This window comes from Rhinocladiella mackenziei (genome assembly GCF_000835555.1).
Source record: "Rhinocladiella mackenziei CBS 650.93 unplaced genomic scaffold supercont1.2, whole genome shotgun sequence".
In the NCBI taxonomy this organism is placed as follows: Eukaryota; Fungi; Ascomycota; class Eurotiomycetes; order Chaetothyriales; family Herpotrichiellaceae; genus Rhinocladiella; species Rhinocladiella mackenziei.
Window position 1 is genome coordinate 877,320 of NW_013550603.1, and position 22,023 is coordinate 899,342.

Genomic DNA, 22,023 nt, shown 5'->3' on the forward strand with positions numbered 1-22,023 from the left:
ATGATATCTCGAAACCGGGCTGATGGACCATTGGAAACAATGGGTGAACAATATTGAAATAACAGTTAACAAAATGGTCTGCTGCATGTCGACTAGGGAGGATAATAGCAGTCGGATCCAAGGCCGGTTGAGGAAAAGCCGGTCCACTGCTACATGGCTCTGATGGTGTTGATACGGGCTGATGGTCGGCCGCACTAGAGATATGTCGTACAAATGCAATGATCGAAGACCCGCCAAACAATGAGCTGGTATCCTCGTTGATTGAACATGTTGCTAGACCGTCAACGCTTGAAGAAGTCTCTTGGTGTCTCTGTTTTTGGCTGGCTGGAGTAAAGCTGTGCACATGTCTCTGACCAATCTCATGTCTCGGAATGGGTGATTGGAGATGTTCCTCGTCATGTGGTGCTCGGAGCTGAGAGTTCGTTTTCTCAAGGTCCCTTATTTTCCGCTCCAGATTCGCAACATACCTGTTGTTGTGAAGTAGTTTTTCAGCTTTGGATCGGTAAAAAGACAAGAGAAATATGGTAAAGATCTGTCCTACCGTTGCGTTTTCAGGGAAGATTCGTCATAGGAGCAATCCTGAGGTTCGCCCCTTCTGTAACAGGCGGAGCAGGCAGGCTGACGACCATCGCAACGGGTTTTGCGACCTCGACAAAATGTACAAGCCAATGGGACTTTGCGGCGTTTGACTCGGGTCATCCCGGCTTCTTCACGCGTAGATGTTGGGTGGGAAGACATGGATGGGAAGATCTAGGTCGCTAGGCTTGCTAGATTGATAGCGTTAGAGAATCCAACTCAAGGAGATCGATTTACAGGAAAGTGCTGACAACGGTACAGGTCAGGTTCGAAAGTTTTCGAGGGAGATGAAATTATCATCATAAGGAAGACGACCTTCGCGGAAACCCGGGCTAGGTCATTCAAATACTCCTGCAATTACCACGATCGAGCTCGTCATGGGGCCCCACCGTCAATTCCGCTAAAAGGCCTCGGCTCAACCCCTCTACAGCATAGTGGAGGCACGCACTGCTAGTGTACAGCCTCGTCAGAAACCCTGGCCGAAGCCCAAATAGCTCGTCTATGGATCCTCCTACTTCAACAGATAACACTATTCGCTATAGAAGCCTCCTGAAGACTGCCCAATGATGAAATCTGAAGGGCTGTTTTGCCGTCCTCATAGCTTTTCACTGTTGAAGCTCCACCAGATTGAGTAATAACTTCGCCCCTGCAGGTCCGGCATTGAAGGTGTCATACATCCTCATCTCTTCTTCTTTCATGCTTGCGTCTGTAGAACCGTCGAATCGGAGGAAGAATGCGGCCACGACTTTGCTCAGCTCCATCTGAGCGAGACTGCAGATGGTGAGTCAGTAAAAGGGTTTTCAGAAACTCTCCCCAAATATCTGTGAACTCACTTGATCCCAATGCATTTCCGTGGTCCAACCGAGAACGGAGTCCAGGCTTCTTTTCTGAGTTGTTCTCCTTCCTTTCCCAGCCAGCGCTCGGGTTGAAACTTCTCGGGGTTTGGGAAAGCAGGCTCATAACGGTGAATGGTGTAATTTTGGGTGCCAACAATTGTCTGTCCACAATCAGCACCGACAAACATCAGGGAGTGACCCAAGAAATTCACTTACTCCTTTGGGGATCTTCATACCCAGAACCATGGTGTCCTCCTTTGCCGTCCGTGGTAGTGTTGCAATGATTGTGGGATACCGACGAAGTGTCTCTGAGATCACTGCTTGCAGATAAGGCAGGCTGCTGCAAGCCTATCTTGGTGTTAGTGTCTGTTTTTCCTTCGAAATCATTCCACATACCCGATATTTGGGTACCGTGTGGGTATCTGGGAATGCTTCTTTCAATTCGGTCCTGAGCTTGGCCACAACTTCTGGCTTCCGTAAGCAGGCCCACAAAACGTATACCAGGGTGTTTGCTGTTGTTCCGCTGCCTCCAAACCTATGACATCCGGTCAAAGACTTCGTTCTAACCAGGAATGAAAACTTACATTCCGCCCATGCACTCTTCGGCGAGCTCGGAGTCTGTCAAGGTTCGTCCAAGGAACGCATCCTTTTCACCTCCCAAGACACTTCGAAGAAATGGGGTGTTTGTCCCTCTTCTTCGACATTGCTGAATGATTCCAACAGCATACTTTTCGGACAGGTTAGTTGGTAATATCATGTACACTCGCGGTAGAGTCACACATACTCTTTTCCACGCTTGGACGTCGCGGAAGTAGCTCCCCACATGGCCCGGGACATACGGCCCCCATTGCTCCAGCTGAGGCATGAATTCTTTCTGGTTCGGGTCAGTGCAAGTGACTTTCGTTATCTGGAGACGGCTGACTTACGTATATGAACGTAGGTCTCCACGCACGAAGGTACGGCATGACCTCGTGAGGTTGGCCAGCTTTGATCGAGCCAGGATCTTCGTCGAACATCAAGTTATCTGGAGATGTTACTGTGTTGTCAAATTCGAGAGATAGATTGTGAATGCCGCATACACACGATGTCAAATCCAAGCCAATGGGCCCAGGGGAAGACATTCACCGGTCCCTGTTTGGAGTATACGGCCCACTGATCCAACATCTCTTGAATCTTGTTGGATATGATTGGTTCAAAATCCAACATCGCAGCCTGAGAAAATCCCCGAGATAGAAGTTTGCGTCGTTGTTTGTGAGCTTCTGGATCCCTAGTCGAGTAAACGGAATGGGCGTCCAGTCTCAGCCAGCAATCCCTCGTTGAGGCGAGAAACATACCTGAAGCTGAAAAGATGATTTTCACGGAATATCCGCTTCGCTCGCTAAGAGGGTGCCAGTCAGACAAAACGACCATGCATTCCAGAGTGAATTTTTAACATAGAAGGTCTCCTCCTTCACAAAAACGTCCGAAGTGTAAATATCCCGCACCGCCCCTGGGTCTGAGAACGATAACTCATTCGGGCCAACACGTACGACAGGGCCTAAATCATTAGTTCGGAGGAAGATCATCAGTGATCAGTTGGCATACCATATTTCACATGAGCGTCATGGATTCTCTGGGACTTGCGGCCCTGGAAATTTCCAATTCTGCTCCAAAGCCGTGATACTCTTGCCAACGGAGGGCCAGGTACTTTCTTCAAAGGGTGTAAAAAGAGATTGTATAAACATGTAGCAAGGAGAAAGAGGCAAAGGATAGCCAAAACCCCGCACACCAATGTCAAAGAACGGTGGACAAGGATCCCGCTGGCAGACCCGACGAATGCCATGTTGGTGGTGAAATCTGCAAAGAATGTCGATAACTTCGGCAATCCCCCTTCTGCTCTCCAGGCGAAACTTGTGGTGAAATATGAACTGAGATCATGTGGGTGCTAACTTCATTTATATGATGGCCATCGTTCACAGGAATTCCCTACCGAAAGACCCAACCTATGGAGGAATTTTGAACGTCGCTATTCTTTTCTCCGCTTGGTGATCTGATTCCTGGCATGCGGGGATCCGTGTCTCGGGGAGATTAAAAGAATATGGGGTTGCTTCCCCAGGTTCGAGGCAGAGAGCGAAACCGATATTGGCTCTAGGGAGCCACTTCCAATAGACATCCTCATTGATGATCTAGAAGCTGTCGGGGAGATAAACCCATCAAAACTCTAGTTGACGTGTTCAGCCTCGGGTAGCTCATTGGGATGTTCAATCTCCCCGACGGAATCTTCTGTCCGGCAAAGATCAAGCCCCGTCTCCTCTTTTGCTTTCCTCGGGATCAAAAACGGTCTGGATCTCAATTTTTGTGTTTGTTCCACCCTGGTAACTGTCTTTTCCTGGTCCCGGACCGATTCTCTTGGAAAGTCTGACCGTCAAGCTACTTCACCGATAACAACATGAACGTCAAAGAAGAGTCCCAGCATGGCGGAGGGAAGTGTTCAGGTGAGTGTCTTTTCCGAAATTACTCTTGGCTCCCACCAACGCTGTTGAATACAAATACGTTCCTTCTGGCTGGAACTTGGGAACCGGTCCACGAGCTATTTGATCATCCCCACCCGGGCAGTTGACCTAAATTAACTTAGTTTCTCGCTTCTGATTTTCAGGGTTCTCTTCACAATGGCAATGGATGCAAAGTCTGCTCAGAGTGTCGAACTAGAACATGCAAAGACAGGAGATGTCTCAGTCGAAGGCCAGGAGAAGCAGAATGAGTTTTCTGATGATAGCGTGGAACGAGAGAGAGAAAAAAAGCTCCTCTTGAAGATCGACTTACATCTCATACCAATACTATGCCTTCTCCTTCTGTGTGCGTTTCTCGACCGGTAAGCGTTTGTGATCCTTGAACATTGCATCGTGGCGCGGATATCTGACAGGAATCATACATAGTATCAATATCGGAAACGCACGCATTCAGGGCCTTGAAGCTGACCTTGGAATGTCGGGAAACGATTATAATATCGCCCTTTTCGCATTCTTCGTTACCTACGTTGCCTTTGAAGTACCCTGTAATATCTTGTTGAAAAAGATAAGACCTTCGCTCTTTCTGAGCGGTATCATTGGCGGATGTGGCATTGTCACCATCGGTCAGGGTGTGACGCAGTCCTTTGCCGGTCTTGTTGTGTGTCGAGTCCTTATCGGATTCCTCGAAGCTGGGTTTGTACCTGGATGTGTTTATCTCATATCCATGTGAGTACCGATGCCTAGCCCGCCTTTATATCAGATCTGATATGATCAGGTACTATAAACGCCATGAACTTCAGTGGCGAGTCAACTTATTTTATGCTTCGTCCATCATTGCAGGTGCATTTTCGGGTCTTCTCGCTTATGCCATCGCCCACATGGACGGTGTTTCTGGATATGGTGGTTGGAGATGGATCTTCATATTGGAGGGTGAGTTCTGCCACCTCCCACATCTTGTCCCCGTCCTTCGCCATGATGAGTTTTTGGACGAACAGAGCGAACACATCGAGAGAACATTTCGAACTTGTTGCAAACCCCCCGGGGGTCTAGGAAATCAAAATTTGGCCATAGCAAGCTTTTCGTACCCCCTTTCGACAAAGCTGACGGCCTTCAGGCGCTTGCACTGTTCTCATCGCCGTGTTTGGGTATTTCATAACCCCAGACTGGCCTCAAACAGCGAAGTTTCTCAAGCTCGAAGAACGCGAGCTTCTCCTTCGTCGACTTGCCATGGACACTCCTGATTCTGCAATGAATCACTGGGACAGGAGCGCTGCAAAACGCATCTTTGGGGATTTGAAGATCTGGCTTGGGTATGTCATGATTCCTCTTGTTTCTCGGTGCAATATCTCTGACCATACGAAGTGCCGTGATGTATCTCGGAATTGTCACGACAACCTACAGCACATCTTTCTTCACACCGACCATCCTCAAGCAATTGGGTTGGACGTCCCTTCGCGCCCAATATATGTCAATCCCTATTTACATCGCGGCTGCCTCGATCACTTTACTCGCCGCAATGTACAGCGATCGCCTCAAGCACCGATTCGGCTTTATCCTCGCCGGATGCGGTTTGACGACGATCGGCTACGGCGTTTTGCTCTCCATGCATCAAGTCTCCGTCGGCACTCGCTATTTTGCACTATATCTCATCACATGTGGCTGCTGGCTTACACAGCCCATCACAGTCGTCTGGCTCAACAACAACCTCGGAGGCCACTACAAACGAGGCGTCGGTGCGGCTATTCAACTTTCGATCGGAAATTGTAGCGGTTTCGTGTCAAGCAACATCTTCCTACCCGCACAAGCCCCTACCTATCATCTAGGCTTTGGTGTCGGATTGGCCTTCGTCTGGATGTGTGTCTTCTCGGCGGTGGTACTCTTCCTCTGGATTCAAAGAGAGAATCGACTTCGTGACACGGGCGGGCGAGACTATAGGTTCAATTTGCCACGGGAGGAACAACGGAACTTGGGTGATGACCATCCTAATTTCAGATTCACAAATTAGGATTTTGTTTTATTTCCCTAGCATCTCACCGTTCGAGGACAGAGAGATACCAGATTGAATTTGGGGAGGGGCTGGCCACGTACAAGTGGGTAAGGGCGCAATTAGACTGAACGCCGGAGACTTGCCTCCTCTGATATATCCTGTGGAAGTTGTTGTCAACCTGAAATTTCATCCGCATTATCTCTCTCTAAGACTAAGCCTGAAATGATGGTACTCATACGTCCATCCGAGGAAATAGCGTGGAGACCTTGGCGGGTACGATCTCGACTAACGAAACTTTGGGGGGGGAATGTGGGAAGAAAAGACTTCCTCGTAACATGTTTTGGGCCTTCGTGTTTATTATTCTTCGGCGGCTCAAGCATCCCAATAGCCCCTAGAAATGTCTCCATCATGGAAAATTCGGCTATGCTTGCGAGATATCTCACCATCTCGACTTTTCTTTTAGAGCCTGGCAAAGGAAATAGGCAACGACCGATCTCACTGGCACACATATGGTCGGTAGACTGGATCCCACATTTGCGCCTTGACCCATTCCTCCAGATCCTCGTCACTGTTAACAGGGACATCTGTCGTCTGAGAAAGCCCATCCTCAACGGCACACCGGATGACGGCCATAGCAATTTTGACACTAACACGTCTAGCATCTTCCACGTCCGGAACCAGGGCTTTCTCCGGGCCTTGGAAAGCAGGAGACTCTTTCGCCAATGCCGTCACTGCTGCTACTAGCATCCTGTTTGTAACCAGCTTGGTGCGGGCCAGGACTCCACCAAGGCCGATGCCAGGAAAACACACAGAATTGTTGCACTCACCGACTTCGATCTCCTTGCCTTTATACTTGACCGGTGGGAATGGTGATCCTGTCGTCACCAGAACGCGACCGTCTGTCCAGTTTATGAGGTCTTCTGGCTTGGCTTCGTGGAGACGAGTTGGGTTGCTAAGGGGAAAAATCAGGGGCCTGTCAATGTGCTGGGCCATCTCTTGGACAACCTCCTTGGAAAATGCACCAGCTTTGGTCGATGTCCCTATGAGGACATGCGGTTTCACATGGGAAATAATGGATCGTAAAGATTGGGAGTCTTTTCCGTCCCATTCGGAGGCATTGCGCGCAAATGGTTTTTGGGCAATCGAGAGACTGTCACCCATGGAGTCCAGTAAGAGGCCGGGCTTATCGACACACCTATTTCCGGAGATGACTTAGAATCCCTGAGCATAAGGCGTGCGAGAGGCTTACCATATCTGCTCTGCCGCTTCCTCTCTGCTTTTTCCTGCTTCTGTGGCGATTGCGGCCTGGATCTGCTCCGCTATCCCGCATCCAGCGGTTCCAGCACCGAAGACGACAACCTTCAGCTCCCCCAATTTGACCTTATTGATGTGAATTCCAGCCATGATTGCCGCCAGGGTCACACATCCGGTGCCCTGTATGTCATCGTTGAAGACGGCGGTTTGATCTCGATATCTGTCTAGCAACCTGCGAGCGTTTGTGAGACCAAAGTCTTCGAAATGAATGTAAGCCTTGGGATACAGCGTTTTGGCCGTCCTGACAAATTTGTCCACAAAGTCATCGTATGCTTCTCCCCGAACACGTCGGAAGCGATGACCCAGATAGAGGGGGTCATTGAGCAGCTTCTCGTTGTCAGTACCGGTGTCGAGCACGACCGGAAGCGTTCTATCTGGGTGAAGACCAGCGCAGATGGTAGTCAGGGCCAACTTCGCCACACTGATCAAAATTCCTCCAATGCCCTGGTCTCCGATCCCAAGAATCTCCTCGCCGTCACTCACAACAATGTAATCTACGCCGCCGTCGGGATCATCTTCTCTGACAAACTTACTCAACCGTTCTTCGACCTCGTCCGGATGTTTGATACTCAGAAAGCATCCATCGGGTCTGCGGAAGATCCGGGAGTAGTTCTCAATCGCATCCCCCTCGGTCGGAGTGTAGATGATGCTGAACATCTCCTTCAAGTGATCTTGGACCAGACGATAGTAGAGCACGGTATTCTGTTCAGCCATGGAGGTCATAAAGGTGTTCTTGGCCAAGTCGTCAGGCTGATTGCAGTACTGCTGGTAAGCTCTTGCGACCTGCTCCTCCAGAGTCTGAATGTTTGTGGGGAGAAGGCCTTTGAGACGAAGATCCGAACGCTCCTGCGAGGTAAAGCCAGTTCCTTTGTTGTAGAAGGGATTATCTAGCACAAGGCGCCCAGAGAAAGGAACTTTGAGCGGCCCTTTGTTGGCGAGCGGCAAGTGGTCATATTTGCCTTTGACTGAGGCCATGACTTTTGCAAGGCTTTGAACGAAAGGTCCGTTGGTATTTTGCCTTGGGAGACTATCGGATGAATTGATCAGCGAAGGTGTTGAAATGAATAAGGAGTTTTGATCCGAGTTCGATCCGAGTTCGATCATCAGATGAAAAAGCTTGAAGCTTAAGCTCTAAGCATAATGCGTATTGCATGTCGCTTTCGTCAATGCTGATTGGGAAGTTCTGTGGGACCGAGTAGCGGGGATTAGATGAGCAAACAAGTCGGATGAGCTGCATTGTCATCATGCCTAACCAGGTTATCCAGCTACCGTATCTGGGTTGATTCCTGCTGGATGTTGGAAAGAACATCATGTCTACGTCATGTCTTTCGCCAACGGGGGGGGAATAGCCATAATACGACGTCGTTTTGTCATCTCGATTCCCTCCATCGTAGTTCCAAGCGTCCGTCCACTTATAAGGGAAACACCTTCTTGTCCTTCATAGTTGTGCCGGATCTATCCGCCCTGGATCTGATGTTGCCGTCCGATCAACTCTCTCTCTCCAACATAATCCAAGAGCTCCAAGAGCGTGAGATTTTCAACGTCCACTTCTCCGGTTCCATGAACTCACTCTCCTTGTTGGTGGCCTGTGGCGAATCCCATTCAATATGGTCGACTTTCTCAGCAGTATCGATAGTGCCATTGTTTCCTTCCCCGCCATCATCATCTTCTTCTTCGGAGAATCCCATGAGATCTTTGACGTCCGTCTCAGTTGTGATAAGTGGCTTGTAAGGACCCTCGGAGGCATTGCACGCTTCGTACACAATTCGAAACTATATAGTCTGACGGTCCTTGGACCCCTTCGAAGTAGAACGAGTCCTTTGTAAAATCACAGAATCTCAGCCTTGTTGTCACGTGCATCACTGCCCTCATTTCCCTCCCTTTTCTCACTAGCCTTCTTAGCCTGCTGTGCCTTGTATTCTGGGCAATTCATCAATGCGTGGCCGTATGTCGGCTTGAGGAAGAGAGCAGTGAATCATTTCAGAACCATTCAGGTTGTTGCTCATTCTGAAGCCGGGGGGAAGAGATATCACTGGATGAGGCAGTGATTGGTCAAAAATACATGAGTGACTGGGACGTGGTTCATTCTGGGTCATGATTAAAGTAGTCTTGCGCCATCACGCTGACAACCATGGCAGCTTCCTCTAGATTAGACACAGTCTCGATACCCTCCTCTACTACAAGAGATGACTCCTTTTCTCTTGCCAAATGTAGTGCTTTGAGGCCGCAGTTGACCGCACCCAAATAATCTTTCGAAAATTCGTCCCCAATATGAACCCATTTTATCTTTCCAGGTCGATAGCGCAAGGCCTCCGTCATAATCTGTGACACATCTTTCAGGTCGGAGGGCGGTCCCAAAGAATTCTCCATTCGAGATGGTGGCATTGGCATCACGAGTCTCTTTGCGGCTAGCCAGATATCCAGGCTAGGTTTCTCCGACTCGGCATCGTAACTTGTACAGAGGAAGTCGAAATGGTTCCTTCTACTGTAATAGCCTGCGTAGGGAGTGGCACGAATATCTTTGATGTTGTCTGCCTGGACGTTTTTCCATATGTTTGGCATCTCCTGGAGAGGATTCATTTCAGGGACCCTGGATGGCCCAATCTCTAGTCCCAGATCTGTCAATACGTCTCTGGCACGCGGATCGGAATTCGTGACAATTCCTGTGACCAGCAATGGTCCATCTGCAGCGACAAAGCGGTCTTTAATGGCTTCTATAGTATGAAGGAATGGCAAGACGTCCAGATAGAGTTGGTAGGCTGCTTGGGTCGAAAAATGTCGGTAGAGGCTGATATCTAGATTCGGAGGAAGCTCTCCGTCCGGTACGATCTCGCGGAATGCACGTTTGACCACTTTGGACCACCAGATTTGGGGATCCTCCAACTTGCCTTTCCCATAGTTTGGATAGACGGTATTGTAGTGCTTGAATGACGACTTGAAGAACTGGTCGAGTTCAGTTGGGTTAATTTTTGCTCGCAGTCCGCATTTTTGAGCAACATTGAAGTACTGGGCAGAAACTGGTTCTCGAAAATGATATAGGGTCCCCAAAGCATCAAGCGTTACGACGAAAATGGGAATTTTGACCGGAGCAGTCAGAGCCTTGAAGAGGGACGTGAAACCCGCCATTCCAAGCCAGCTTTGCCGGGAAGATAGGACAATGGCGACAACGATGGATTAGACGGCATCCATTGAAGCTGGAGGAATAATCAGCCGATGTGATTGGGGGTTGGAGGATCTGGATGGGCTGATACGATGCCGTGATCAAATGAATGAAGCGAAGAAATTGGCCCCCTGTTTACCTCAGCATCATCCATTAACTTAGCCTTTCCTGGCAATGTCCCTTGCAGAGCCCGCTCATAATTTGTCAAATCAACCGTGACCAACGCGGCTGGAATCGATTCTTACTCAATCACCATTCCTTCTGTTGAGTTATATTAACCCACCCTCTCTCTCTACCCTGTATTTTGAGTACCTTTCTAGATCATCCAAAATATTCCTTGCGCGACTCGCCAAACTGTTTTCCTCAGCCTTTCGCCGTGCAGTTCGCACACCCCTCCGCTCCTCATTCAGTATCTCTGTCGCCGCAGCATCTACTGCTCAACAAAAGCCTCAATCGCCGGTGAAAACCAACTTTTCCTCCTCCTCAATCCGCGCCGCCATGGCGCCGCATACCAAAGCCGCCATTATTGGCTCCGGCCCCGCTGCCCACACCGCAGCCATATATCTCTCACGAGCAGAGCTTAAGCCCGTGATGTATGAGGGCATGCTAGCAGGAGGGACGGCGGCCGGCGGTCAACTCACAACCACCACCGATGTTGAGAACTACCCGGGCTTCCCCCAAGGCATTGGAGGTGGAGAATTGATGGACGAGATGAAAAAGCAGTCCGAAAGATTTGGCACCGAGATCATCACCGAGACAATAACGAAAGTGGACCTGAAATCCAAACCGTTTCGATTATGGAGAGAATACGAAGATGGAGATACAGATGAACCTGCTCACACCGCAGACGCAGTAATTATTGCCACGGGCGCTAATGCTAGAAGATTACATCTACCGGGAGAAGAGACGTACTGGCAAAACGGGATATCAGCCTGCGCAGTCTGTGACGGCGCCGTTCCCATATTCAGAAACAAACCTTTAGTGGTCATTGGAGGCGGTGATTCTGCGGCAGAAGAGGCGATGTTTTTAACAAAATACGGTTCTCACGTCACGGTGTTGGTGCGGAGAGACAAGCTGCGTGCCTCCAGGACGATGGCAAAGCGATTGCTCGCCAATCCCAAAGTGACGGTTAAGTTTAACCATGTCGCGGTCGAAGTCCAAGGCGAGAACAAGCCTCGAGGACTGATGACACATCTGAAGGTCAAGAATGTCGTGACCAACGAGGAGGAAGTTATGGAAGCAAACGGCCTCTTCTACGCTGTTGGACATGACCCCGCCACGGCGTTGTTCAAGGGCCAAGTCGACACGGATGAAGATGGGTACATTCTAACCAAACCGGGCACCAGTTACACCAGCATCCCCGGAGTCTTCGCTGCGGGAGACGTGCAGGATAAACGGTACCGACAGGCCATCACGAGCGCAGGAAGTGGTTGCATAGCTGCGCTCGAAGCCGAGAAATATCTTGCTGAGCTAGAAGATGAAGAGCCTGCCATTCAAAAGGAGAAAGACGCCAAAAAGCCAGAGATCAATGGTGAAAATGCGCCTGAGTATCGATCAAATCCCCTGTTGTGATGGACCGATCACATGTGTGTGTGTGTGTGTGTTTCGCATAGAGTAGACTCTAAACAAAGATACCTCTTGTTCCATCTTCTTATGCCCCCTTCCCATGGATGGATGGATAGATATATCTACAATTCGAGACTTTTTGGGCAGCCAACGCCAATCTCCATGTCTCCGTACATTATTTGAGATAGTAGTAATACGCAGAGTTAACCTAATCCTGGCAAACGCTCAAATGCTCGTTCACGGATATCATCTCCTCCGCAGATACCATGCAAAAGCAGTACTGTTTGTCGTCTCGGAGAAAGGAGTCGGCACCTCGGCTAGACCAGGCCGGGCCACAGGATGTCTCAAATATACCGCTGTGCAAATATTGTGGTTGACCTCGAGATAGCGGGGGATAAAGGCGAATGCACTCATGTAATCGCGTGGCATCCAAGGTGTCGCATACGGTTTGGATTCGTCGATCGGGTTCTCTTGCATCGAGCGCAGCGCATCAAAGAGCTCGTTGTATTCGCCGTTGGTCAATGTGAGTGATTCTTGTTCGCTGGTATCCGCGCCGGCTTCACCCGTTTCGGCCGCTGAGTCCGCTTCAGAAGATTCCTCTCCAGGCGCCTGGGTAGGGTCTTGTGCGGATGGAGGAGATGATATACCCGTTTCTTTTGTTTGTCTTCGGAGATTTAGCTGTCGCTGTATTTCTGCGAATTGCACTTCGAGGCTCTCGGTCATAATTGTGGTAGACTTGGACTTGGAAAGTAGACGTTTGATAGCTTTCGAAAATGCTCTGAGATCTTGTTTTCGTTTCGCTCCGAGATCTTTTTTCGGCGATGCAAGGATACTCTTTGCTTGAGCTTTGAGGTCTTTCAGAACTTCTCGAGGGTCTCGATCCATCTCCACCTCCTCATCCGGTTGTTCTTCGATGTTCTCTTCTATAGTTTTCTCGTCACCTTCCGACTCTTCTGCTTCTTTGGCAGCTTCCGGGATTTTGGGGGCACCTGTGGCATACATTACTCGTTCTGGGAGAACTTGGAACATATCTCCGGGGTTAAGGAGGTATCCTGGATACCGCAGCTACACGGTGTCAGTTCCAATCGCTGGAGAATGCAGCCAGCCACAAAAGGGACTTATCTCACCTGCTTGCCGTTAACCTTGACGGCTCCATGTACGACGAACTGTCTTGCTTGGCGAGCACTGCTGGCGAACATCGCCCGGAAGATAGCTGTGTCCAGTCTCCTTTCCATCGGAGCGAACGTCATTTGCATATATGGAATTGCCTGAGGCTTGGGTGCATTTCTTCCTTCTCTTCCTGTTCTTTCCAACCCAGATCCTCGGCCGGCCGATTCGAGTGCACCATCGTTCGATGCAAGGTATTCAGCGTTCATGGGAATGACAGATCGTAATCGTCTATCAAACATTCGTACCCATTGTTTCTCTCGGATTTGTTCTCCATGGTACTTGCGGCAGGCTGATTTCGCGCGCCATTTCAGTTGAAAAATGGTTCCCTGTCTTACTGACGGATTCGTCATTCTGGACATGTTGTAGAGATTGTATTTGCTCCATGACTGTCGAAGAACCTGTGGACATGATTAGACTTTTCTAGGAAATAGTGGTAAATCTTTCGTACCCATCGTAGGGCACCACCTTTTCCTTGGATCTTGAGCGGCGTCGTCGCACGATTCCTCATCGTGGGCCAGGCCTTTACGGAATGTCGTTTGTCGTTGCTGTTGCATTGGAGAGAAATATCCCAGCAATAAAAAACGTTGGGTCACGTGGTTCCAGGGACCGACATTTTTCCGGTCCGTAATTTCTTGGCACCGGTCAGAATATTTCTCGCTCTCTTGTCCTCCTCAAACTTATCTTCTTCCTTTCTCATACTTGTATTTCCCCCTTCCCCGTGCGTAATCAGTTCAGATATGCTAACTATGTTTTCAGACCTTGTGGGAGCGGCTCAGCTCAAGAAGTGAGCTCGCTATGGTGGTGTCCCTGCATTGCACATCGCGGTGGATGTCGCCATTAAGTGTCCTTCGGGGTTCTTACTCGCCTATTTTTTGGCTCTTGAAATCTTTTCATCATGATGTTTGCCTGGGGCAAGCTCTTGGAGAGGAGATATGTGACATTGTCTCCTTTCGCTGTTTTCTCAGACGAGATATAAGGTTCGAAAGGACGGTGGCAGAGCTCTGGATGAGTTCATTAGGCAGCCGAATGTTCAATCTTTGGATTCATCGCTTTCGCAAACAGTGTCGCAGCCTCTTCTAGGTCTCATGCACTCTTATTGCTAATCTACAATCTCAAACCCAGGCACGATGTATGGAAAGATTGATGTCTGTTGCGCAGGGCATACTGTATCTTACAAAGGTTCGTTTGACATTTCCTGAGAGCTTTGCAATGGGCTCAGCTTGGCCTTACTTTCATAGAAGGACACTTTGCAAGCGGGATTTTATAACATCAGGCTAATTACATTGGTGATATACTCATCTTCCAATTCTTCATTCGGACATTACACCATTCCAAGGACGCAGTTTTGGAGACAGTTAGAGTCATATGAATGCGTCAAGATGCAGTTCGTCAAGCTGAGTGGTAGTCTGGCCGGGTGTTTGAACACTGGATCATGGGCGTGTACAGTGTCTCTATCCCGATTTGGAGTAAAACACCCATATCTAACGAAACTTTGATCATTCGAGCGGCCCCCAACAGCGATCTAATGTAGTCAAGCATTCCTAGATCGTATCCTACCAGAATGTCGCCCATCCCGAACTCCGCGCTAATTTGCATACAAATGAATATTCCCGAAAGCATTCTCTTTCCTCTTCAACCTTGCATCGTTTGCCAGAAATAATCGGCGTAGAACCATCTTGAGAACTTGGGATCGATATTTACAACGTGGACATCTCCCTTCTTGGTGTTTCCAATCGTTGCTTTGTTGTAGTTGCCGGCTTCGTCTTGCTCAAGAGCAATGCCGAGTGATCTGTATAGCCAAAGTCGTAATCTATTCCAGTCAGTCGGAGATATGGGGGTCAGTAACGCGTTTGGAGGTGCGTACATTGTGGGATCGTCTGCTTCTCTTGCACGTCGCATGTTTTCGTCGCCTTCTACTCCTTGTTCCTCCAAGTCTGCTAATCGTATCTTGAGTCTGTCAAGTTCTGCTCCCAGTTTCTCACTCTCCACTTCCAGCTCAGATGCCTGTTTGGCGATGCGGAACTTTTTCGTGTCGAGCTGGACGATCTCGCTGGCATGTTGACCACTGTCATGGCCAGAAATAACTTCTCGATGTTGTGAGGAGAGAGTGGCCAATTGCCTGGATAATTTTCTTAGGGCAGTTTCAGCGTCACGAATTCGGAGGTCGCGTGATTGCTGCAACGTTGAGAGAGAATCGTTGACGCGCGAGAGGGCAGCTTTGTCTGGGGCAATGTTGAAGTTGGAAACAGTCGCGCGGATGAGCTGGTATACTTTGTTAGGCGCGTCAACAGCAACGTTCACCAGGACCGCTTACCGCAGCGGGATCTTCGTCAAGAAGCATGATTGAAGCTGAGTATCGAGAGATATTGACTGGAACGGCAGTTCAAAATAAATGCAGTTACTGGTGTGGAGGAGTGCAGGTTGTATAATATTTTCTCCAACCCGAGATTTGTTTATGCGCCCTTGTTGCGGAGAGCAACGCATCTATCACATTATTTTTTCGGAGGATGCCTAAGAACCCCACCCGCTGGTAAACGTCATGGCCCAGTGACGCTACTACCCACAATCTAACAGGCACTTCCAGGCACTGAAGGTGGAACTTTACGAAGGTAAACGGGCTGAGCCACAAAGCCCCTTGTAGTTCAGGCCTCGGGGCCATATCAAAAGTATAGAAACTCGGACAGTCTACCTTCCTTTGGCATCTATTCCCAGTACTCTTTTTGGAAGTGTCACTGTGTTCCAAAAATGCCATCAAATCTGCCGTGTATGCTGCCACATTTCATGACACGATTCTGAAAAGAACTCCGCTAACCTTGAATCAGATGCCGCAGACGCAGAAAGGTTCGTCGGGTCCTCCTCTACAGACATTTCTCGGAATCAGGACTAATGGAGGCTGGTATAGCCCCCTGAAGCCTGCAGAATTACAAGTCCTTCGTGCGCAATACGAAAAGGAGGGTGACTTTGTGGGAGTCCAGACCAAATTCAACTATGCTTGGGTATGATGGCGATCTGATGTTGAGGGAATGAAGCACCATGGTTGACTGACTGACCGACTCAGGGTTTGATCAAATCGAATCAAAGAAGCGATCAACAACTCGGCGTCCAGCTGCTGTCTGATATCTTCAAGACGACCCCCGAGCGACGGCGAGAATGTCTGTACTATCTGGCGCTCGGAAATTACAAGCTGGGAAACTATGCTGAAGCAAGACGATACAATGACTTGTTACTAGAGAAAGAGCCCGGAAATTTGCAGGCTGCAAGTCTGAGACAATTGATTGACGACAAGGTGTCGAAAGAAGGATTAATGGGCGTGGCCATCATAGGTGGCGTGGCGGTCGCTGCTGGGATTGTTGGAAGTATGATTGTGAGGGGATCACGGAAAAGGTGATCTGGCTATCTCCATCAGTGGTGGGCGTTTCATCGTAAAGTGTGAGAGATGGTAATAAATTCCTTCTCCGTTATTGTGATGCCTGGCTTGGGTTTCGAGGGAATGAAATAGAATGTGACAGCAAACACTGCCACATCACCGGATAACATGAAGCCTTGGCCATGATTATAATTCTCATACCAGTAATCGACATGAGCGGGCGACTTGATTCGAGCACAGAACAACAGTGACGGAGTGACATTGTTATACACATTTTCCAGGTCTGACCCTGCGCGCACCAAAAGCCAGGGCCCAAGTTTGCTGAGCTTGTCGGTACCCTAAGGATGACCGGCATACGTCAACCCTATTGCTGGTGACACCCGAGGTTGCGGAATGCGGATACCATTTTATTCATTACTTCTACTCTCATCTGCAATAGAGCACTAAGTGACCGAGCCGTTCTACCACATCGACTCGACTCCTGCTCTGGTGACCACGATCCTGAGAGGTTAAATTAAGTATTCCAGAACCTCCTGTCGTTCTCTACTCGCCTGTTCCGACCTGTCGCCACTGCGCCACTTTCCTGGAGAAGGTCAAGCTCTCGCCACGCGCATGACGCAGTCTTAGTCTTGCCTGCCCGCTAAAATCATCACAAACCTCCTTCGTACTACACGAAAACAACCGTTTCCTTGATCATTGACTTTCCACCATGACGGACTCCAGGAGAGTCGAGGGTGAAAGAGTATTCTGCCACCAATGCAACAATGAATGGGATAGACGTCATGGCGGACTGACCTGTCCCAGATGCGAGGGGGACTTTACCGAGATTGTAGGTGCTTTCAAGAGCCAAGTGAATTGATACTGATTGATTTGAACAGCTGGAACTAGGAACGACATCGTCGCTGGAACATGACCGACAACCCTCTCCTGCCGCTCCCCCTCCGGACCCCTTCTCTCCTCTAGATTCGCTGCACAATCATTATCCCTGGCAAAATGATCCCGATTCTAATCCCCGGGACAATTTTACCACCTTCGAGTTCACCAGTGGCAGTGGAAGAAGTGGCAGGATTTCCGTCAGCACACGAACCTTTGTTTTGGGCGGCCCCGGACAAAATGTAACTGATGCCCATGACCGTGAGTTCGTTGATATGTTTGATCACATGCTGATCAATGTGATTCGATCGCAGAACCGACTCATGAACCCATTTCCACCGCTCGGATTCCCGCGAACTCCCTCCCCAGGCTTTGGCAATGCAGCTGGTGGACCCTTTCCGGCAAGAGATTTCCGAGAGATGCCTGCTCCTCTGCAACCAGGAAACCTGCAAGAGTAAGTGAGATATCCGATAGATACCGGTTTTATCGCTGACCTTGCTAGTCTGTTGTCTGCTCTTTTCCGATCAATGCAACAAGAAGAATCGGGCGACCGTCGAACGATGGGTCATCCACCACATCCTTTCGATTTTCTGAATCAGATTTTCAACCCGGAGAACGCTCAGCTCGGCGATGCAGTGTACACCCAAGAAGCATTCGACCGAATCATGACACAGCTTATGGAGCAAAATGGTGGCAGCGCTACCCGGCCAGCATCAGACGAAGCCATTAGGTCGCTGGGAACGAAGAAGGTGGACCAAGAAATCTTGGGAAGTGAAGGGAAGGCTGAATGTTCCATTTGCATGGACAACGTTGAATTGGGTGACGAGGTGACCGTCCTGCCGTGTAATCATTGGTTTCATGGCGATTGTGTAAAGGAGTGGTTGAAAGAGTCCGACACATGCCCTCATTGCCGGAAGCCAATCACGAGTCCGGAAGAACGGCAACCACCCAGTCTCCCAAGGCGAAGAACAAGTCGCCGACCATCTTCGGTGTCAAGCCCGCGTGCTTACGGTCCGGAAGGGAGCCGATACAATCCGGCCAGGATTCCGGAGAGCCCCAGCGAGTTGCGTGAGCGGCGACAATCGTACTATGGAAGAAGGCAGTATGGAGATATGGAACATTCCGAGCCCATTCAACACTCGAGCAGTAACCGCGATCCAAGGCGAAATGGTTCTCGAGGTAGTAGTGGAGGGAGCGGAGGGAGCGGGGGGAGCAGGAACAACAGCTCTGGTGGAGGGATGACAGGGTGGATTAGGGATCACCTCCCGTTTTCTTGAACATGGTCAGGGATGGATGGATATGGAATTGCAAATTTTTCACCATTGGTGTGGTGGAACAGGAACGAGCCGAAATGTGCGAAATATGCTCAGAGCAGTTGCCCGGCAGCCTGAGTTCGGCGGTTGCAGCCTCACAAATCGTATGCGCTCCTGACTCTTGCACCGAATCGAACGTCCTGAAAAGGAATAGGAGCCGGGAAGGTGCCAAGTCAATTTTCGGACTGCAATCGATTGCTCCACTGGATGGTGTAGACAGCAAGTCTTTGATAAGGGGAAGTATCAGTCCACCATACACCTTTGGAGCTCGACGCAGAAGGACACGGCTGATAAGGTGACAACGACATGAGCAGAAGAGTTATCCTCGATGGGAAAATGGCACGTCTGGATAGATTGAGATGAGGACCCTTGGGGTATGATTTTGAGATAGAGAGTCGGCAGAATTGGTACTTGATACTTGGCGTAGAAAAGCTGAACAGTGAGGCTTGAAGTACTCGGGACCTGTTCATAATTACTGGACTCGGTTGGAACGGACGATTTGAACTCTCACGTGCCATCACCCGATGCGGGAAGAATCTGTCGTTCACATGGCCGAAAGCCGCTCCTAATACTTTCACATGCCACACAGCATGCTTCGGGCAGTGCTACGTTTTCATCTTCGCCCCATGAGATCGTCCCAAACAACGTACCTGTACTCGTGCTTCTGGGTACAAAAAACGTCAGACATCCTCCTCCTCTTCCTCTTCCGTCATGGCTGGCGTAGTGTGCCTTTCAAGTTTCTTAGCTGTTGGTCTCCATTCTCTCCTTCAATCTTCCTTCGTATTTTCCCTGAACATCTTCCCACAGGCAAAGCACAAACGGTCTGTGCTTGGAATGGCTCTGTTTTGTTTTGACGTATTCTAACCCGAGGCCTGGAAAAAGGGAAAAAAAAGGAAAGAGGAAAAAATCGTACTCTCTCACATATTCGCCACTGCGGTAAGCAGCTAGAAACTATGATAGGTGTGCTCCAGGTATCTCGAAATAGACGTGGTCATCAGACTGACTTTGATGGGCAGACCATGTTCTGGGCCGGCCATCCTCGCAATTCCGCAAAGTCCAGGTCTTTGCTGTCGTCTCCTTCTGGTCGCTCTATCTCCTAACGTATGTCCATTTACCCTCGTCCGGATCAAGTACTCATATTCTTCCAGAGGCGATAAACATGGACCTCCTATTCTCCGACTAGTCTCCCAGCGACTCTCAAAACGCATCACTCTTTGGCAATCGGTCGTCTTGACTCTTCTCTATCTGTACATATGTCGAAATTTTGCCAAATTAGTCGGCCTCGAGTCTCCTGAACCATTAGCCAATTTGTATAGCAGATCATATTTCCGAGCAACATGGGTCACCACGGCGTTGGATGCGGGTTTCTGGAGTGCTATGAGAATACGCAATAAGACCATGAGAGATTTGGCGTCGATGATTTTCACTGTATATTACCTTATCGCAGCGGAACAGGCAGACGAGAAAGTCAGAAAAGTCCGAGCGGTGTTGACGGTCGACCACTTGAGAGTGGCATGGAACAAGTCCAACACACCTTATCTAAAATGGATCAACGCGTTAATGCGACCTCGATTCACCAAATACAAACCTCGACGGATTCGAATCCCACGGCCGAAACAGTCCAATTACAAGGAACCTGTGGTGGCTTGGATGTACTTTGATGGTTCCCTTGCCGAGTTGGAAAAGCAGGAGAACCTTGTGCTGGACATTCCCGGGGGAGGATTTGTCGCAATGGACCCAAGGACCAGCGACGACAAACTGCTGGCCTGGGCCGGAAGAACCGGGCTTCCCATCCTGAGCCTGGATTACAAAAAGGCCCCAGAGTATCCATACCCCTACGCACTCAATGAGTGCTTCGATGTGTATGCGCAAATCGTGGCGACTCGAGGCCGATGCGTTGGAATGAAACCTCACGCATGTCCCAGAATTGTTCTCACCGGCGATAGCGCCGGCGGGAATCTTGCCGTCGGCACCACGTTGATGGTGATCCAATCGAATCTGGCCGGAACCTCTCGAGGCATCCTCCCTTCCCCAGCGGGCCTGGTCCTACTCTATCCATCACTGGATATGAACATTAGTAGCTGGATGACCGATGATCAAATGGCATTGATTCGCAATCCCCGAACTGCCAAAAAGTACGAGAGGTTCATAAAGAGGAAGAGTGAAGACATCGATCGTCGGTACACTCCCACAACCCCAAAGCCTGTTTCCGATGACGAGGAGGACGACCCGAACCACGATTTCTTCGCGCCCAGGGAAGAGGAAGGCAAAGAACCGTCGGCGGTGGCAGCAGCAGTCACTCGACATGACACCGATGTGGAGGCGCAGCAGCAAGTCGTCGCCCTCTCGAAACCTCAAGCACTCAGGACAAGACTTGCGGTCTCCTCAATCATCTCATACTTTGGCGATCGCATTCTCACTCCCGAAATGATGCGGGCAATGATCATACTCTACGTCGGCCCCTACCATCGGCCTGACTTCACCACCGACCATCTCCTCTGTCCCGCCGTGGCCCCCGAGAATCTCCTCGCCAAGTTTCCCAAGACGTACTTCTTGACCGGCGAGCGCGACCCTCTTGTCGACGACACCGTCATTTTCGCAGGTCGCCTCCGCCAGGCCAAACTCCACTTATTCCGCGAACGGCAGGAAGTCGGTCTGGAGAAATCCAGCGAGGAATTCAACGAGAAGGATCATGTCGAAGTGACGCTGATCCCCGGCATATCACACGGATTTGTATCGTTTGTCTCTGTCTTTCCAGAAGGCTGGAAGCATATTTTCCGCTGCGGCAAGTGGATACAAGAGATCTTCGATAGACCACCGCATCAATTCGAGGGCCCGATGATTGAATCGCGGTTGCGGAGCGGCACACTCACGCACGCCAGCAATAGTAGTAACTTGGAGCTGCCCTCGACGCAGATGCGCCATCACCGTCGCACGCCGACGGGAGAGAGTCTTGATGACGATGCTCCGCTGGTCATGTCCTCGCTGAAAGAAAAGGAAAAAGACAGAAAGAAAGAAAATGATGTCGTCAAGTCAAGTGCGAATCGGACTAGTAATCACCATCGTCGGGAAGAGAAGCAGAAACCTGACGGCCCCGCAAGGAGGAAGAGCCTCGTTTCCCTGGGTAGTGAAGAGGATCTGCTCAAGCGGCGCATGAAAGGGTTGACGGTGGGATTAATGGGGTCGAATGATTCATGATGAGAAGACTCGTTAACGAATATGAATGTGAGAACAGGTCCTGTGATTTGAGGCCGATGTTGATATTGATCTTATGTTTCATACAATAATCTGTGGCTGCATGTAGAACAAAGTTCATTGGCCTCAGAAAAATGGTGGTTCCAAATTTCGATATTTGGGTATTTTTTTTTTTTT

General features: G+C 49.7%; 11 protein-coding genes across 11 annotated transcripts; 5 read left to right on the top strand and 6 right to left on the bottom strand.

The window, feature by feature from the left end:
• Positions 1 to 1,181: 1,181 nt before the first annotated feature.
• Positions 1,182 to 3,234, bottom strand: Z518_02125 (uncharacterized protein; the record flags this gene model as incomplete). Its single annotated transcript, XM_013419154.1, has 11 exons — positions 1,182 to 1,347; positions 1,410 to 1,573; positions 1,629 to 1,760; positions 1,809 to 1,947; positions 1,997 to 2,139; positions 2,197 to 2,286; positions 2,339 to 2,436; positions 2,492 to 2,679; positions 2,747 to 2,790; positions 2,846 to 2,949; positions 2,997 to 3,234. The coding sequence occupies 11 exons, from the start codon at positions 3,232 to 3,234 to the stop codon at positions 1,182 to 1,184; spliced, it is 1,506 nt and encodes a 501-aa protein (XP_013274608.1).
• An 826-nt stretch (positions 3,235 to 4,060) lies between these two features.
• Z518_02126 (uncharacterized protein) lies at positions 4,061 to 5,906 on the top strand (the record flags this gene model as incomplete). Its single annotated transcript, XM_013419155.1, has 5 exons — positions 4,061 to 4,263; positions 4,328 to 4,627; positions 4,677 to 4,831; positions 5,016 to 5,211; positions 5,264 to 5,906. The coding sequence occupies 5 exons, from the start codon at positions 4,061 to 4,063 to the stop codon at positions 5,904 to 5,906; spliced, it is 1,497 nt and encodes a 498-aa protein (XP_013274609.1).
• A 477-nt stretch (positions 5,907 to 6,383) lies between these two features.
• Positions 6,384 to 8,177, bottom strand: Z518_02127 (uncharacterized protein; the record flags this gene model as incomplete). Its single annotated transcript, XM_013419156.1, has 2 exons — positions 6,384 to 7,083; positions 7,138 to 8,177. 2 exons carry the CDS (start codon positions 8,175 to 8,177, stop codon positions 6,384 to 6,386), a joined length of 1,740 nt encoding a protein of 579 aa, XP_013274610.1.
• A 512-nt stretch (positions 8,178 to 8,689) lies between these two features.
• On the bottom strand, positions 8,690 to 8,890 carry Z518_02128 (uncharacterized protein; the record flags this gene model as incomplete). The annotated part of the gene is made up of 1 exon (XM_013419157.1): positions 8,690 to 8,890. The coding sequence occupies one exon, from the start codon at positions 8,888 to 8,890 to the stop codon at positions 8,690 to 8,692; it is 201 nt and encodes a 66-aa protein (XP_013274611.1).
• A 394-nt stretch (positions 8,891 to 9,284) lies between these two features.
• On the bottom strand, positions 9,285 to 10,328 carry Z518_02129 (uncharacterized protein; the record flags this gene model as incomplete). The annotated part of the gene is made up of 1 exon (XM_013419158.1): positions 9,285 to 10,328. One exon carries the CDS (start codon positions 10,326 to 10,328, stop codon positions 9,285 to 9,287), a length of 1,044 nt encoding a protein of 347 aa, XP_013274612.1.
• A 532-nt stretch (positions 10,329 to 10,860) lies between these two features.
• On the top strand, positions 10,861 to 11,934 carry Z518_02130 (thioredoxin reductase; the record flags this gene model as incomplete). Its single annotated transcript, XM_013419159.1, has 1 exon — positions 10,861 to 11,934. One exon carries the CDS (start codon positions 10,861 to 10,863, stop codon positions 11,932 to 11,934), a length of 1,074 nt encoding a protein of 357 aa, XP_013274613.1.
• Positions 11,935 to 12,174: 240 nt separating this feature from the next.
• Positions 12,175 to 13,606, bottom strand: Z518_02131 (uncharacterized protein; the record flags this gene model as incomplete). Its single annotated transcript, XM_013419160.1, has 3 exons — positions 12,175 to 12,993; positions 13,056 to 13,496; positions 13,547 to 13,606. 3 exons carry the CDS (start codon positions 13,604 to 13,606, stop codon positions 12,175 to 12,177), a joined length of 1,320 nt encoding a protein of 439 aa, XP_013274614.1.
• Positions 13,607 to 14,730: 1,124 nt separating this feature from the next.
• Positions 14,731 to 15,439, bottom strand: Z518_02132 (uncharacterized protein; the record flags this gene model as incomplete). Its single annotated transcript, XM_013419161.1, has 3 exons — positions 14,731 to 14,908; positions 14,963 to 15,360; positions 15,413 to 15,439. The coding sequence occupies 3 exons, from the start codon at positions 15,437 to 15,439 to the stop codon at positions 14,731 to 14,733; spliced, it is 603 nt and encodes a 200-aa protein (XP_013274615.1).
• A 481-nt stretch (positions 15,440 to 15,920) lies between these two features.
• Positions 15,921 to 16,486, top strand: Z518_02133 (mitochondria fission 1 protein; the record flags this gene model as incomplete). Its single annotated transcript, XM_013419162.1, has 2 exons — positions 15,921 to 16,094; positions 16,157 to 16,486. The coding sequence occupies 2 exons, from the start codon at positions 15,921 to 15,923 to the stop codon at positions 16,484 to 16,486; spliced, it is 504 nt and encodes a 167-aa protein (XP_013274616.1).
• Positions 16,487 to 17,174: 688 nt separating this feature from the next.
• Positions 17,175 to 18,615, top strand: Z518_02134 (uncharacterized protein; the record flags this gene model as incomplete). The annotated part of the gene is made up of 3 exons (XM_013419163.1): positions 17,175 to 17,294; positions 17,344 to 17,792; positions 17,841 to 18,615. The coding sequence occupies 3 exons, from the start codon at positions 17,175 to 17,177 to the stop codon at positions 18,613 to 18,615; spliced, it is 1,344 nt and encodes a 447-aa protein (XP_013274617.1).
• Positions 18,616 to 19,604: 989 nt separating this feature from the next.
• Positions 19,605 to 21,849, top strand: Z518_02135 (uncharacterized protein; the record flags this gene model as incomplete). The annotated part of the gene is made up of 3 exons (XM_013419164.1): positions 19,605 to 19,611; positions 19,668 to 19,752; positions 19,800 to 21,849. The coding sequence occupies 3 exons, from the start codon at positions 19,605 to 19,607 to the stop codon at positions 21,847 to 21,849; spliced, it is 2,142 nt and encodes a 713-aa protein (XP_013274618.1).
• Positions 21,850 to 22,023: the final 174 nt, after the last annotated feature.